Below are 15091 nucleotides of genomic sequence, written 5' to 3' on the forward strand. Positions count from 1 at the left end.
AAACCCATGGAGCTAATGCTAGATTTCTTAGAGGTCATGAGATGTGGGTTCAGAAGAAGCTAAACTTCAGCCTAAGTACCCCACATTAAAATCTAGGAACAAGTGGCCTCTTTGACATCCTGAAACTTAAATATAAATACTCCACTCTAAACAGTTAAGACAGTAAGAGGAAATCTGAGATTTAGAAAGCTGGTAAAACTCTCTCCATGGCCACCGCCATAGCACTGATTCCTTAGGCAGGGCACAGAGGCAGGTGGGGCAGGTAAGGTCTTAAGAGCTTTTAGAATCAACATGTGTGGGAAGGGGGCAGGGTTGTACTATTGATCCTTCTGTTCTTGTCATCATCCTCTTTCCCACTCTCTCAAACTGGACTTTGGTCTCCACTGGACCACCCTGAGAGTGATCAGATGAGATGTAAATTTATCTCAGCAAATGGGGAGATGGGGAGGAAGGCCAATGGCCAAAGGGAATGAGCTCCATATATATCAGGGGAAGCCAATGAACTGTATCAATCAAGGGGGAGAGAGGACTATGGGTGGAGGCTTAAATTGGTTATAGTGGACTTAATAAACCCCAATCCTGAATGGTTACATTTATAAGTCCACTATGAGAAAATTATAAAAGTATGGTATGATCACCAAAATGGCAAGATGGTACAACCATAATAAATTAGTTTGAAGGAAAAATATAAACTTTGTGATAGATGACAGATGGTTGTGTTTAAAAGATTTCTTTGCTGTTGTTATTTTAACACTCAAGTAAGTCTGATTCCACTTATTTAAAGTGCAAAAAAACAAAACATGATTGAGGAGTCAGGATGGTAGGTCTCTTTCCCATCAGGGGGAGTTAGTGACTGGCAGAGGGACCAAAGGGGATTTCTAGGGTGCTGGTGATGTGCTGTTTGGTTGTATAGGTATGTTCAGTTGGAAAATATTCAGGAGGCTGAATGTGCTATTTTCTGCTATATTTTATTTGAAGGAAAACGTTTTAAAAGTTCAGGTAGCTGAATATTTTGTCCCTTATTCTTTAATTTTTAAGCAAGTAGCTTTTTAGTTTAAGAGCATCAGTTTGTTTTCCTTCAAACTCAATTTTAATCTCTAGAGATTAAGAACCCCTGGCCCTAAAAACAGTTGAAACTCGAGGATTAATTACACTTTTCGGATTTGCTGTCTACTTTCAGGCTTTCATTTTGAAGGATGCTTTAAAAATCACAAAAGTATGCAATCACAAAGAGGTGGTAAATGTCTCCCTGTATTTTTCCAGGCCTACACATCCTATGCATAATCCAGCAACCATGCTGGGATCCTATCAGAGCTCACCAATGCAGAGTGTTCATCCTGAATCCATTCCTATTCCTAGAAAAACTATCCTTCTGGGGAAAAAACACTTACACAATAATCCACATCGTCTCTAGTGCAGCAGGGGGTTCGGTTATAAGTACACTGGAGTCAATAAGAGGAAAAGAAGACAGTTTTTCAGAGGGGCTGGGAGGGCTCTTTTTTTTTTTTTTCCCTTAATACTAAAAAACCCAAAATTGTCATGCTGATAATGTTCTACCAGGCCTTACAAACACTGTTATGATGAAAGGTACAGACCCCAGATGTCCCCTACTGGGTGGCACCACTGAAAACCACTGAACAAGGGCTGCACGTCTTGGAATTTGTGCTCAGTTCACATTCAGGTCCACACTATCTCCTTGGAAGACTATGGACAGAGCCAGCCCTCCTCCAAGGCCTGGCCTTTCTTATTGTCTATGAATCATGAGAACATCTCTTGACCAGTGGTTATAGGTACATGGCCCACGAGGTCACAGTGAATGCTCATGGCCTAAGGTGGGAGGGAGATTTGGAGGATCAACTGGAAAATCATTCCCACAGCTGAGCAGTTGATACCAAATCTAAGATCTGTCCCCAATCCTGAGATAGGAGAAATGAGACTGCAAGAAGCAGCAAACAAGCAAGAAAATCCTGCTTTAGATAAAAAGAATTCAAACAGAAGCTCAGGAACTAAGTGTTACTCTGACGTGATCAGCTATAGGACTGAAGTGGCAAAGCCAGGACCACCACCGAATCCTCTTAATTGGGGCGTTGAATTGTCAGAGAGAAGCATAAGTTTGCTGGACAGTTTCCTCACTATATGTTATGGCAAATATTTTTAAAGTGAAAATATATTAAAATAACAATAACAACAACAAGAATAGTGAGGAATAATTTCTAAAAATCAAGTTTGGGGGCTACCCAAGCTCAAAGCACACTGCTTCTGTAGTTTGTCCTGAGGGTATGGACAGTGACTGGCACAGAAAGAAAAAGGTCACACATCCTGACACAGACACTGAACAGGGAAAATCTGACAGGACCCAATGTTGGCTCACAAAGTCACTGCGACTGCTCTTGCGGGTGAGGGGCTTCCCCAGGGAGGTTCCTGCTGCCTAAACCCATCCTGTAAGAGAAGAAAGCTGAGCATGTGCAGAGGCTTTCTTGGTCTGACCTCAAAGTAGAACACCATAGTGAAGTTTCAGTGAAATCCCCAAGCTGTCTGATTTGAGATGTCACTGGTATCAAATAAATCACATACCACTCCTTTGCTTCTATGCAGACTTTCAGAATCTACATTCACCTACTCACACAACAGCCCCTTCCCTTCCAATCTCAGATCAGACTACCTGTTGCAGGAAAAGCAATGTTTGAAACTGCCTCAACTTTGACTAGCATGGGATCTTAAATAAATTCCTTAATTCATCTGAGCTTCATATATAAAATCGAGCAATCCGATTAGCTGACTTCCACGCATCAATCCATAAATTATGTATAAGCTTGATCTATTTCACAAAATTATCCGAACAAAAAAGAAAGCATGTGAAAGTGCTTTATCGAAGTGTAAAATAGTACTTCACAAATTTGAGTTACTATAAGAAATACTTCTTTTAAAAAGTAGAGCTGTTAGCCTTAAAATAATTCAGTGAGGTCATTTAAGAGATGGACCAATCTGCACATTCCAACCAGATGCCCCTCAGCTGAGCTGCAGAAGGCAAAAGACACAGAGGAATGCAGATGTCACAGCTGTAGGACAAGGCAGGTCAGAGGTGGCAATGGAGTGCTTGGCCAGAAAAGGAAGGCAGAGTAGCTGGAGTGGGGACAGACAACTAGTGAGGGCAGTCAAGGGATTAAACAGACTGTAGAAAGGATGAGACACACATGGGAATAGGGGACGGAGCCCAACAGTCATCAGGTACACTCAGACCCTACTTTGTAACCTACCTACCTCAATTGTATAAATCCATAAATCCTCAAATTTGCAAACTGCTTGCTCCTCCAATGTGTGTGTGTGTGTGTGTGTGTGTGTGTGTATTTAATCTCATTTTTAGAGGAAGGCATTTTCAGTTCTGAGTTTTTAAAATATAAAAATTCTGGTTATATTTTACAAAAAAAAGCATCATTTATTGAGTACTAAATAAATCAGGGCTGAGGCATATTTCTCAATGGGCAAGAATGAATTATGTTAGAATTCTGGGCAAGACAGTTCTTTGTTGTGTCAGACTGTCCCATCATTGCAGGAGGGCTCAGCCACTAAATCCAGCAACTCTTTGCAAACACTGTTATGATAAAAGACAGTCCATAGACTCCAAGTGCCCCCTACTAGGGGGCACCACTGAAAACCACTGAACAAGGGGGACACGTCTTGGGATTTGTCTGCCTATTCATCTGTCACTTATGAAATAGAATGGACCATTAAATTATTCTCACTTGGGAACATATGAACTTATTGAAATGAATTGCCAATTGTTTGCAAAGAAGAAATACCAAGAGGGATTTTATCTATAATTATCAGTATTTAAAAAAAAACAGATTGAGATATCATAAGTGGTGGTCACCATTTCAGCAAGCAAGTCGCTATCCTCACTGAATACAACCTATAGACCAAAATTATGTCCAGCAAAAATTAGAGCAATCAATGTGATTAGGGGGATGCTGTTAATGGATGAACTTGTGCAATGCTGTCTCCTTGTCCTGCCTCCAGAAACTCTGGTTACTATTAATCTACATACACATACAAACAAAGCTCTCTCAGAACTCTTCCTCATGTTCTCAATTCATTTTGCTCCAATTATACCTAAATGTCTCCCAGGAATATTCCTCTTTCCTGACTCTAATCTTTTCTCCCAGAGTAAACTATAGGAAGTTTTCATTCCTTGTCCCTCCACCTGCTTCAGATGACAAATGATTAATTAATCTCTTGTTCTACTTTTTAAAATATTTTTTTAGTTGTTGATAAATCTTTATTTTATTAATTTACTTATATGTGGTGCTGAGAATCAAACCCAGTGCCTCATACATATCAGGCAAGCACTCTACCACTGAGCCACAATCCCAGCCCCTTGTTCTATTTTTTAAAATATATTTTAAAAATATATATTTTAAAAATAGGTTTTCTATGAATAATAGGTTTTAGTGATCCAAATGTACAAACAAGGGAAGGATCTGGTACAACAGAATTTCAAAAGGATTAAGCCAATTTTTGAAAAAAACGTATAGTACTGTTTATCTCTTTTGTTAGCTTCTCCAAAACTAAGAATGAATTCAGTATTTTGGCCCTTTAAATTCATGACCTCCTCTTCTTACATCTCACCATTTTCAAAATACACAGTCGAAGCTCTTGCCACGATCCCACATAAGATGTGTGAGCAGAGAAGAGGGTGAATAAGAAGAGAAAAGCAACAAAGCTAAGGGTATACTTTCTAATGTTTTCTTACACACAGTATTTACTGATCTGTATAATTATTCCTCAAAATGCATTGGTTTCACAGAACAACACTACTTTAAGGGACTCTAGAAATTTAAATTGAGTTTAAATTTTTTCCAGACTATGCCTGGCACTTGAATGCAGACTGTGTAACTATTTCCTAGCACCACTAATCCTCAACCATCTCTCCTGTAAGTGCTAAGTGTCTCCTGAAAGTAAAAGAAATGAAACATCTTTTAAATCCCCAGATAACTGTCATGGGCCCCAAAACAGGAGGCTAATTTCTGAGATTAATAACATTTCTTTTCATATCCCTAAGGGAAGACATCAGAATCTTGTGCTTAATTATTTTAAAAAGATGGAAGTAAACAAAAAGGCAATATATTACACAGAATGAGGCTTTTCTAAGAAACTGGACCTATTTGTCTGCTAACTGAATGAAAATTCATGCTGCTATTAGGCATAATTTTTAAAGATTCTATTATGCACCCAATTGCCCAATATTTCTGGATCTTACTTCCATGATTACAGTTTTTACTCCACAGGCAGTGCAGTGTTTACTTTTCCCCCAGCTGTCTTTTCATTCAACAGAATGAGGCCCAAGAGAGTCAGGGCATGGCATTTTCCAGACTACATCACCCTGCCAAGGAGCAACCCTAAGACTCCTGCCTCCCTAGGACCCATGGATTGGATCTGCTTGTGTCCCTTGTACCCTGTGATTAAGATGGACCATTTAGTCAACAGCTGCTCACTTGGTGGGAGAGCCTCATCCACCCTCTGGTACCGGCTGACATCCTGGCGCACTGAAGGTAGTGACCGCAAGGGCTGGTGACCATTGGCTTGAGAACCTAAGATTAAAGGTACAAAGTTACCTAGGTATTGCTTTCACTCTCAGTGTTAAACAGTCTTAATTAAAAAAAAAAAAAAAAAAAAAAAAAAAAAAAACCTAACATCAATCCTGAGGCTGATCTTTCTGTAGTCTCATTTCTCATATGAGAATCAAGAAATGAAAAAAGAGAATAAAAAGGAGGTAGTGCTCGGAACAGGCCTCTAAAGCAATGTCCTCGCATACATTTCTCCTCCTTTGTCCCCCTCCTCCTCCTCCACTCACCTGGCTTCTGCTCTGCTCATGCACTAATGCTTTAGGGTACAAAAAGGCCACCAGATAATGAAAGAAGCAAAAATAAAATAGGAGAAAGAGGAAATAATTTAGGTAGAAAAATTAATTATAGAATAAGAAAACCATGCTAATTTGAGTCTATCTTATTTTGGCATATGAAATAATTACCCTTTAACTTTTTAATGCATCTCTATTAAAACATTATAAAAGAATCATTCTAGAGAGCCACATTCACTGAGATTCAATGCAAATTTTATGTCTAAATTTGCGTCTTCAGACACTGGCTTGTGCTTCAAGTGTCAGAATGTATCACCTAACTTGATTGACATCTCTTATGCTATACAGGACAAAAAAACAAAAACTGATGCAAAGCACATACTAACCTGCTGCTCTGAGGTTTTATGAAGGGGGTATGACTTAGGTTTTCCTAATAACCTCTGTAGATTATACTAGGTCAAAACTGCCAGTCTATTTGGTTTTGTATCAGGACCCATTAGAAATTCATTATTTAAGTTTGAAACCTGTTGTTTGCCAGGTCTCTTATTTTAGCCACAGAAGATGTATTAAATAATAATAATAATAAATACTGATTTAGAACTGAGGCCTAACAAATGCCCATACATTTGTTCCCTTGTTTCCAGCTCTTTCTGGTTCCATTTTTGATCTTCCCCCTCTTTCCCTTCTCATTCCTTTTGCTAACTCCAGAACCCCACAACGAGGAATTCAGGTCATATGCAACTGCAATATAATTTGCATTGAGGGGAAAACAACACAACTTCTCTCCAAGCACTGAGTCTCCTGCATCCTACCTCCAGTAGCGCCCTCCTCCTGGGCAGTGGCCCCTTCACAAGCGCCTTGGGCATCCCCAGCATCACCTTCTTCCTGGGGCTGGCTCTCAGGGGCAGCAGCAGCAGCTCCCTCTAGGCTCCCTCTCCGCTGCCAGACCTCCCCAAGCTCCTCCTGGTCAGGTAATGTGGCTGAATCTGTCGCTGGCCCTTCCTCCTCCCCACTGGGCACCTGTACCACAGGTAAAGAACCCGGAGTGCATATGGGATCCTGAGACCCTTCAGCAGGGCCACTGCTGGGGGGCTCTGCTGCACAGGCCCCATCTTCCTCTTCCTGAGAAGAAAAGGCTGGGGTTTCGGGAAACCGTGCACTCTCCATGGAGGAGCACCGAGTGTCCACTGAGGACAGCTGTGTGGTCACACTCTCGTTGCAGGAGCTGTCAGCACCTTCCAGGTCACTCTCTCCCTCAGGCCGGGTGCTGGCTTCACTCACGCTCTCTGTCCTGGCAGGGTCGCTGGGTTCTGTTTCGGAGGACACCTGGGACGGCTCAGACCCCTGATCCAGGGACTCGGTCTCACTGATGGCTCTTCGGCTCCCTCCTGATGTGTCAGAAGTCCCCGTGTCCGCCCCACTTGTAGGCTGATCAACCTCTTGAGAGCCACACAACTCAGTGCTGCCCTGGTCAGCACTGGGTTGAGACTCTGGGCCAGTTTCGCTTTCCTCTGGGGCTGGGCCTGAGGGCAAGGAGCCATCTGCAAGCTCAGGAAGGTTCTCTGGCTTATCCTCAAAGGAAGCTGCTTCGTGCAGGGAGGTTTCCTCATTTTCAACGGGGTGGTCATCCTCTGGCTTCGTCTGAGATGTCAGGCTGCCATCATCAGTTCTAGATGCCCTGCTAAACATGATCAAACCACCTTCCTCCTCCAAGGAAGATGGATAACCCAGGTCTTGCTGGAACTCATGGTCTTCTTCATCAGAATCAATATGAAGCATTGCACTGAGTCTTGTGTCAGTGGGAAAACTACTCCTTAGTTTTGGAGAGGCTCCCATGGCCCTCTCAGAGGAGGTTGCTGCTCCTGGCCTGGAAGGGCCATTGTGTTCGATAGCATCTAAATAATCATTGAGTGAATCCTGACGGCCTCTGGGAGGTGAGGTCCTTGAAGAAGTAGAGGTTAAATCCTCTGTGTCTATTTCCAGAGTAGAACTAGTCCTGAAAGAATGCTTGGGTGTCCCCTCAGCAGTACTTTCCTCAGACACTGGTCCATTAGCACAAACAGGGCTGTCATGATGGCTCCCTGGCATGTCCTCGTCATCAGACGGGCTTCCTAGATCTCCGTTCACAGTACCGACTCCAAGGATCGTACCAACAGCTTCTGGCGACGCATCTGGATGAGAAAGCAGCATTTGTAAAGACGAACTAGAAATAGCAAATGAACTTTTCATAATCTTTTGTCTCGTGACCAATTGGTTCAAAGAATTCAGTCATCCCACTGAAGCCATTTGGTGGTATTACCAACTTGCTGAGTTTCAACACTCCCGACTACACAGCATGTAGCGAGTTTGACATGTGAGTTATGTATATGCTAACTCCTGCAGAAATTCTGCTGCTTAGTTTCAAAATGCAGGTGAAATTCTAAGAGACATTTTGTGATAAACAGGCTTTCCTCTCTGCTTTGAGAACTTCAGCAGGTGATTATCATATTTCAAATGATTATTTGAAAGCTATTTTATTTTCAGAACAGAACACAAACTCAATTCTGTTCAAATGCCAACTGCCCACAGAGCAAGATTTAGCAAGTGTTTATGGATGTGTATAGGCACCTCACCTTCATGGACAGAAGATGTGACTTCCACTTTAAACTGCAGGTACCCGCTCACATGATCAGCTGGGAGCCTTCTTCCAAGGTTGTAGCTGAGCATCTGATCCCTGCAGGAGAAGAAATGGTTCTCACATCCTTACTACACAGGTGTCAGCCTTCACATTATTCCCACAGGCACCCCCAAATCCCACGTATTTTCCTTTAAAATTTCAGACTCACAAGTAAAGAAAATATAAGGCACATTATAGCCCATGTGAACACTTTATAAAGCCAGAGATAAAAGGAAACCTTGTTGAAAAGAAAATTATTAGGAGAGAGCAACATGGAAACACAGGAAAGGGCCATACACAGGCAGCAGACCCAGCTGGTATGAGTAGATGGACTACTCACCTCTCCTCCCTCACCTGCAAAGGTAGGGGTGGACCTGTTGCCCCTCACTGTGAGGGAGCCTGGCAGATCACTGATTCTCAAGGCACCTTTTGAGCCATGCTGATGGGATGGTTGGAGAATGTGTCACTATAAGATCAGAGGGGTCATGTCCCCAACATGGTGCTGGAGGGATTCACAACTGGGTTTGCCCAGTTTTTGCCCAGCCTTGCTGCCAGGCTTGGTTAGCCACTTTCCTCAAGGATGAAATTCTCCGTCTGTTTCAAGACCATGTCTATTTATTGAAGTCAAATGCAATTACTTAATTTGCTTGAGTGCAAGCAACTCTTATTCTGAATTAGATTTTTTTTCTTCATTAAAAAATAATCAATGGGATAGTATCAAATCATACCATCTCTGTTCTCACACTGCCCTCTAATGGCTATTTAAGAAGGAGAACATAATGCCTCGGCCTAACATCTGCATTACTGGACAGTTTAGAGTATTCAGTCAGCTATATGGCATAACTCTGCATAATTTCTCTGTTCTTCTCTATTTCCTCAGTACACTCCTAATAGGCATTGTCTGTTTAAAAGAACACAAATTAAGTTAAAAATCCCAGTTCAGTTCTTATGAATTATTCTGATCTCAAAGCAAGACTTTCTTAGAGAGTTCTTTTTCTTGCCTAGAGATGACATTGTGATAATTTCACTTTCTTGATTGATGCTTTGATGTTTCATTTCCCATACAGATGTCTTACTGTGTGCCCTGTATTACTCTGCTGAGGGCTTTATGTGCATTATTTCTTTTCATTCTCCTAGCAAGCCAGAGGTAATGGTAGCCCTGTTTTCTAGAGGAGGGAACTAAGTTGCAGCCAGTCAACTATTAAGTGCCAGACCTGGGAATAGACACAGATTCATCTGACACAGAAGCCCCCCTTGGCAGTCACTGCACCTCATTTTACATACATCTCAGTGATTCCAGACCGGTTTCAGTATCACACATCATAATGACATATTGCCTTGTGGGCCACCTTGATTTGAATAATATCAATGCTTTTTCTATTTAAACTGGTACTTTACAAAATTTCTTCTGTAAAGTAATGCAAAGGCGTCTGCAACTATTAGACACTACAGGTATGTCCAAAGCCATTTAGAGTATCCAAATAACATTATATGATGACTATTATCTGCATAATGACAGGGATGTCTTTTTCTTTTCTTCACCACTATTGTCCCAATATTTAGACAGTGCCCAACACACAGAAATGCTTGATATTTGTCCACTAATGCATGAGTTGGACCTGCTCTCAACTTCGCTGTTCACCCATCTCTTTGGAGACTCAGTCCTTTAAAAATAAAATCATCATTTCTGGTTTAAAAATAAATCAATCCTCCTCTCCTCCTACTCCTCAATCAATAAAAGCAAAGTGTTAGTGTTAATGATGAAGATTTATAAAACTGATGAGTTTTATTTAGGAAATAAATATTTGTAAGAACTGTAAGGAAAGGCTATATCTATCTGTTTTGCTCACTATCTCCTCTCCAATGCCCAACACAGTGCTTGACATTTAGTAGGCACGTAATATATAATTATGTACATATAATAACATATGTGTGTGTGTGTGTGTATATATATATATATATATATATATATATATATACATATATGAATTAAACTAATTAATAAGTGAGACTTTTTTACTTGGAAAATGAATTTTAACTGACAAGATACTCAACTATTCAACTTGTAAGTACAGGGAACCCTCCCTATTCACTGTAGATTCTGAGCCCAGAGTTTCCCCATTCACTGAGTGCCTATCCAGGGATTCAGCAGCTGTGCTGGTCTTGCTCACCCTGATTCATTCTGTTTCTCACTGTCCTATATAATTATAAAAGAATGTGTTATATATTATTATGAAAAAATGAGTGCAAAAACATTCTCACTAAGACAGTGTCTTACTAACATAATCAGAGGAATTGACAAAGCATAGGAGCGTGACATGCCTTTTGGAAGGAACAGAAGTCATGCTCTGGTAAATGTCATGTTCAAACAAACATTCTTGAAATAGGTTATTAGTAAGGAGTTCTAGCTCATCCTCTACAACTGCACCCTGTAAAAGTTCAACAATTTCAAAGAGCAGCATGCTACCAAATGCCTAACCAATCAAATACAGCATTTTTCAAGAGCTATCAATTATTTGATGGAAAACAATAATCATATCAGAATATAGATTTATATGTAACAGCTAATATGCTAATATGTAGTATCATTGCAGTGATTTTAATCTACTTAGAAATAATCCATGATTCTGATATTTTATGAATCCATGTTGGACTTGCTTCTAGTACACATAGAATCCAGGACTGGTAATTCTCTGGATATTCAATTCTTTAAAAGAGTAAATCAAAAGCCAGAAAGTGAATAACATTTTCAATCATGAGATTTTATTTTTCCTTGTTTGTTATTGCTGGCATACATAAAATTGACACCACCAAGTGTCATATATATTATGTAAATTACATGATTATAATTATATAAATTAAATGATAAATATGTTATATTCACTGTACTCAATTCTCACTCTCTATAATCTTTCACTTTTTATAAATGCTAAAAATAATTTTAAAAGCTTTCCAAAATATATCTACTAGAAGCTCTAAATGTTATTCTTAAAAATAATTGAGATTTCTCAGCTTTCATCAGGTAAGTCAGGTTGTTAGAATTTCATATAATCTTCCGACTTGCTATGGACGGCTCAACCACAAAATCCACTGCCTCTGACCATCAAGAGGATTAGACTCCATTAGAATCTCTGAGTTTTGGGCTTTGAAGGGGCCTTAGAGATTATGTGGTCCAAATGTTTTAATTTTCAGATGAGAAAATTAAAGACCAAGAAAATTGTGATTTGCCAGAATCAAAGAGTTGATTAGTAGCAGAGTGAATATGAAATATCAACTCTCCAAAGGTAACAGTAATATTACATTATAGCCAGTCCTTGAGACGTTTCAGAGACACCAGGTTCTTTCCATAGCAGATGGATCCGAACTCAAATCTCAGCTCCACCATCTGCTTATTAGCCTAGGAGTCTTCTCTGAAATTAGTATTATTACATTAGCTACCTCTCATTGCTGTTGAGATTACATGAGCAAATGAGTGTGATATACTTAACCCCTGACATACAGTGGACTCCCAGCATCTTAGGTGATTATTGTTACTCCTAATTACTACTGTTACTTCTGCTGCTACCATAACCACCACCTCCACATGTTCAAAATGTTCTCCTACAGTAAAAGAGGTACACAACCAGATGCCTCTTAGTGCTATCTCAGAGTACATGTGTTAGAGTCTGCTGGTGCTTACCATGTAAAACCATGTTCAATATAATATAGAATGGAAACATGCTATGATTTCTTTACTCACAACTTACTAAAAACTCATACAAAGAAAAGCATGGATCACATGTTAAGATTCTGTTGATGCCTGAATTAATGCATATGTCTAGGAGCTTACTATTTTACCTCCTTATCTAGGTCTTGTTTTGAAAGGCCACAAACAAGATTGCTTTTGTTTTTCAGAAATAATAGCTTCTCCAGATGGGCTTAATTAGGATAAAGTAAGTATCCTCTGACACTAAATTCTGCTCTAGGGAGAGTTTTATAGACAGATTTCAATACATTAAAAACACAATCGAACACTGAAATATGATTCTGAAATACAAATGGTATGTACATCTTGAAAAAGATATAGATGCCAAGAAAAAAAGATACATAATTATAATGAAGTGCTATTGACCCTGTATACTTTTAATAAATGTAAAGCCACTTTTATTTTTAAAAGAATTATATTATCACTTCTTGTCAGTAAGAAAAGTCCTAGGGCTACCAAGTCATTTCTGTACAAACTTATCTCAACAAGATCCCTAGAAGTCAGAGCTGATTACCCAATGGCTTGTCGTTCCAGCAACCTCTGGACTGGAATGGTTAGTTTCCCCAGGAAACGTTTGATAATAGGACGGCTCTTGGCAAACTTGTCTTTAATTTCAATTTCCAGGACATCAGTTAGAAGTGCAAAAAAGGAATATTTCTGAAAGCAAAAGCAGGGAACATGTTGGTTCAAAACAAGGACAAATATAACACTTTACAGTATAGGAAATGATCTCTCTTAAATTGTAATGATATATGGGGTCCATATTACTAGAAAAATCTATGGCTATTGTGAATCCTGTATTTTGATATGTGCTGGATTAGAATGAACTGAAATATTTTATTAATAGCCATTTAAACTCCTAATCTCATGGGATTTTTGAAGTTGCAAAACATAGTTTATAATATTCCTTCATTTAGTGGTTAAAGTAGGAACATCTATAGAGTACTGTGGTATCCCTAAAAAGAATTAAAATAAAACAGTTTTTAAATGGAATTATTACCCAAGTTTAAGAGACACATGGGGTCATTTTTTTCTTTTAACAGATGCATTTTATTTACATAATTTATGCCTTCATACAGTTGGCCTTTCCCATCTTTAGGTACCTCATATAAGGATTCCGCCTACCTCAGTTTGAAAACATAATTAGGTCTACAATGGTTGCAACTGCAACAAATATGAACAAACATTTGTTTCTTGTCATTATTCATGGGGTCATTTTTTCTGGGACAGAAAACAAAAGCAGAAGTTAAGATAGGCTTCGTTTTTATTTAAGAATGTCATTGGGGAAATCTAAATTGGAGTTGATAAGTATATAAAATAAATATAAAAAGCTTTACTAATTTTATCATTAAGATGGGAGGAAGGAGGCATGGGGGAAAATGGAGAAACTGATGCGGCAAAGGAGAAGGAGGGTGGGGGGTTAGGAAAGATGGTGGAATGAGATGGACATCATTACCCTTGGTACATGTATGACTACACATATGGTGTGATGCTATATTGTGTACAATCAGAGAAATGAAAAGTTGCGCTGCAATTGTGTACAATGAATCAAAATGCATTCTGCTGTCACATATACCTAATTAATATAAATAAATTAATAAAAAGATAAAATTTCCTTTTTAAAGCTGATATCAGAATAAATAAAAGATAGGGCCAGAAAACTAACCAAAATATTGTCACTCTTTCCCTGACGGAATCCACACAACTGCAGTGATGTGAATAGTGCCAACCAGCTTGGTGCTTAGGCACCACAACGTTTATTTAGTCATAACAATAAAAGTTCTCTAAGGGCCAGGCAATTTGGCGTCTGCTTTATGGAAAAAAGCACTTACTTAGAATGAGAAAGCTGAATGCAAGCCCCATTATTGCCTCTTGAGTAGTTAGTCACATAAACACTCCAACCTTTGGTTTATTTGATTGCTTGATTGATTATTTATTTTTAGTACCAGGGATTGAACTCAGGGGCACTCGACCACTGAGCCACATCCCCAGCTCTACTTTGTATTTTATTTAGAGACAGGGTCTCACTGAGTAGCTATTCATTTATGCTGAGGCTGGCTTTGATCTGGATCCCCCTGCCTCAGCCTCCCAAACTGCTGTGATTTCAGGCATGCACCACCACACCCAGCAAGCTTTGGTTACTTAATCCAAAACAGAGAGATGATTATCTCATCCCATAGCCTCCCCTATCAGGTTTGCACTGATGACTGCTCAAGAAAACTTGCAAATACAAAATGTTAGAAATAAAGCTATTGCTTATTACAATACCATATTCACTATGTGCCTTCTAGAGATTATATTGAGATTAATTCTGTCTTCTAGGCTTTGAAATATGTTAGATTAAGGGGTATGCCTCTAAGTATTATTTCTTATTAAGAGATCCTATGTGTAGTTTTTTAAACCATGTATAAGAATGCAAGTGATGTTTGCCTGTTCAGATAACCAGAGCAACTGCTCAGGAGACACATTTTGCTGTGTTGACAAGGATCAAAGAGCATGTTACACGTCTTCTCAAATTGGTTTTAGATCTACTGCATTATCCCTCTCCAATTAAATACCTCTACAATATTGTTAGAACATATTGCTGGATCCCTGAGAAATGGTGGAAGAGTTTATGCCTTGTTCAAACTGTAAGTAACCACATGGTGTCTTTTTGTTCATTCTCTGACTCTCCGTATTTCTAATGAGAAAATCCTTTGCTTGATATGGGCACTAGGATGACGGGTAGCATACTGTAGCTGTGAGGAAGTCTAAAATACCATCAACACAATCTGCCGTCAATCCGGGTGACAACTCTTAGAATGGCTCATGCAACAAAAATCTAGAAATCCAC

The 15091-nt window shown here is 39.4% G+C and overlaps 1 protein-coding gene across 8 annotated transcripts in view; it reads right to left on the reverse strand.

Annotated features, from left to right (window-relative positions):
• The window catches only part of Hecw2 (HECT, C2 and WW domain containing E3 ubiquitin protein ligase 2), a 363407-nt gene that overhangs the window by 104578 nt on the left and 243738 nt on the right, over positions 1-15091 (reverse strand). For 6 of the 8 annotated variants that reach the window (XR_007349418.1, XM_048808215.1, XM_048808216.1 and 3 more), the window contains 4 exons: positions 12773-12915; positions 8470-8570; positions 6670-8028; positions 5493-5588 (listed from right to left, as the gene is read on the reverse strand). Coding sequence is in view for 7 of the 8 variants with exons in the window: in XM_048808215.1 (XP_048664172.1) it covers positions 5493-5588; positions 6670-8028; positions 8470-8570; positions 12773-12915 (1699 nt within the window). In the remaining variant the exon portion in view is untranslated. The remainder of the gene's footprint in view (positions 1-5492; positions 5589-6669; positions 8029-8469; positions 8571-12772; positions 12916-15091) is intronic. The other 2 variants (XM_048808218.1, XM_015481177.2) reach the window with 1 other exon arrangement.

Source organism: Marmota marmota, unplaced genomic scaffold (genome assembly GCF_001458135.2).
Source record: "Marmota marmota marmota unplaced genomic scaffold, marMar, whole genome shotgun sequence".
In the NCBI taxonomy this organism is placed as follows: domain Eukaryota; kingdom Metazoa; phylum Chordata; class Mammalia; order Rodentia; family Sciuridae; genus Marmota; species Marmota marmota.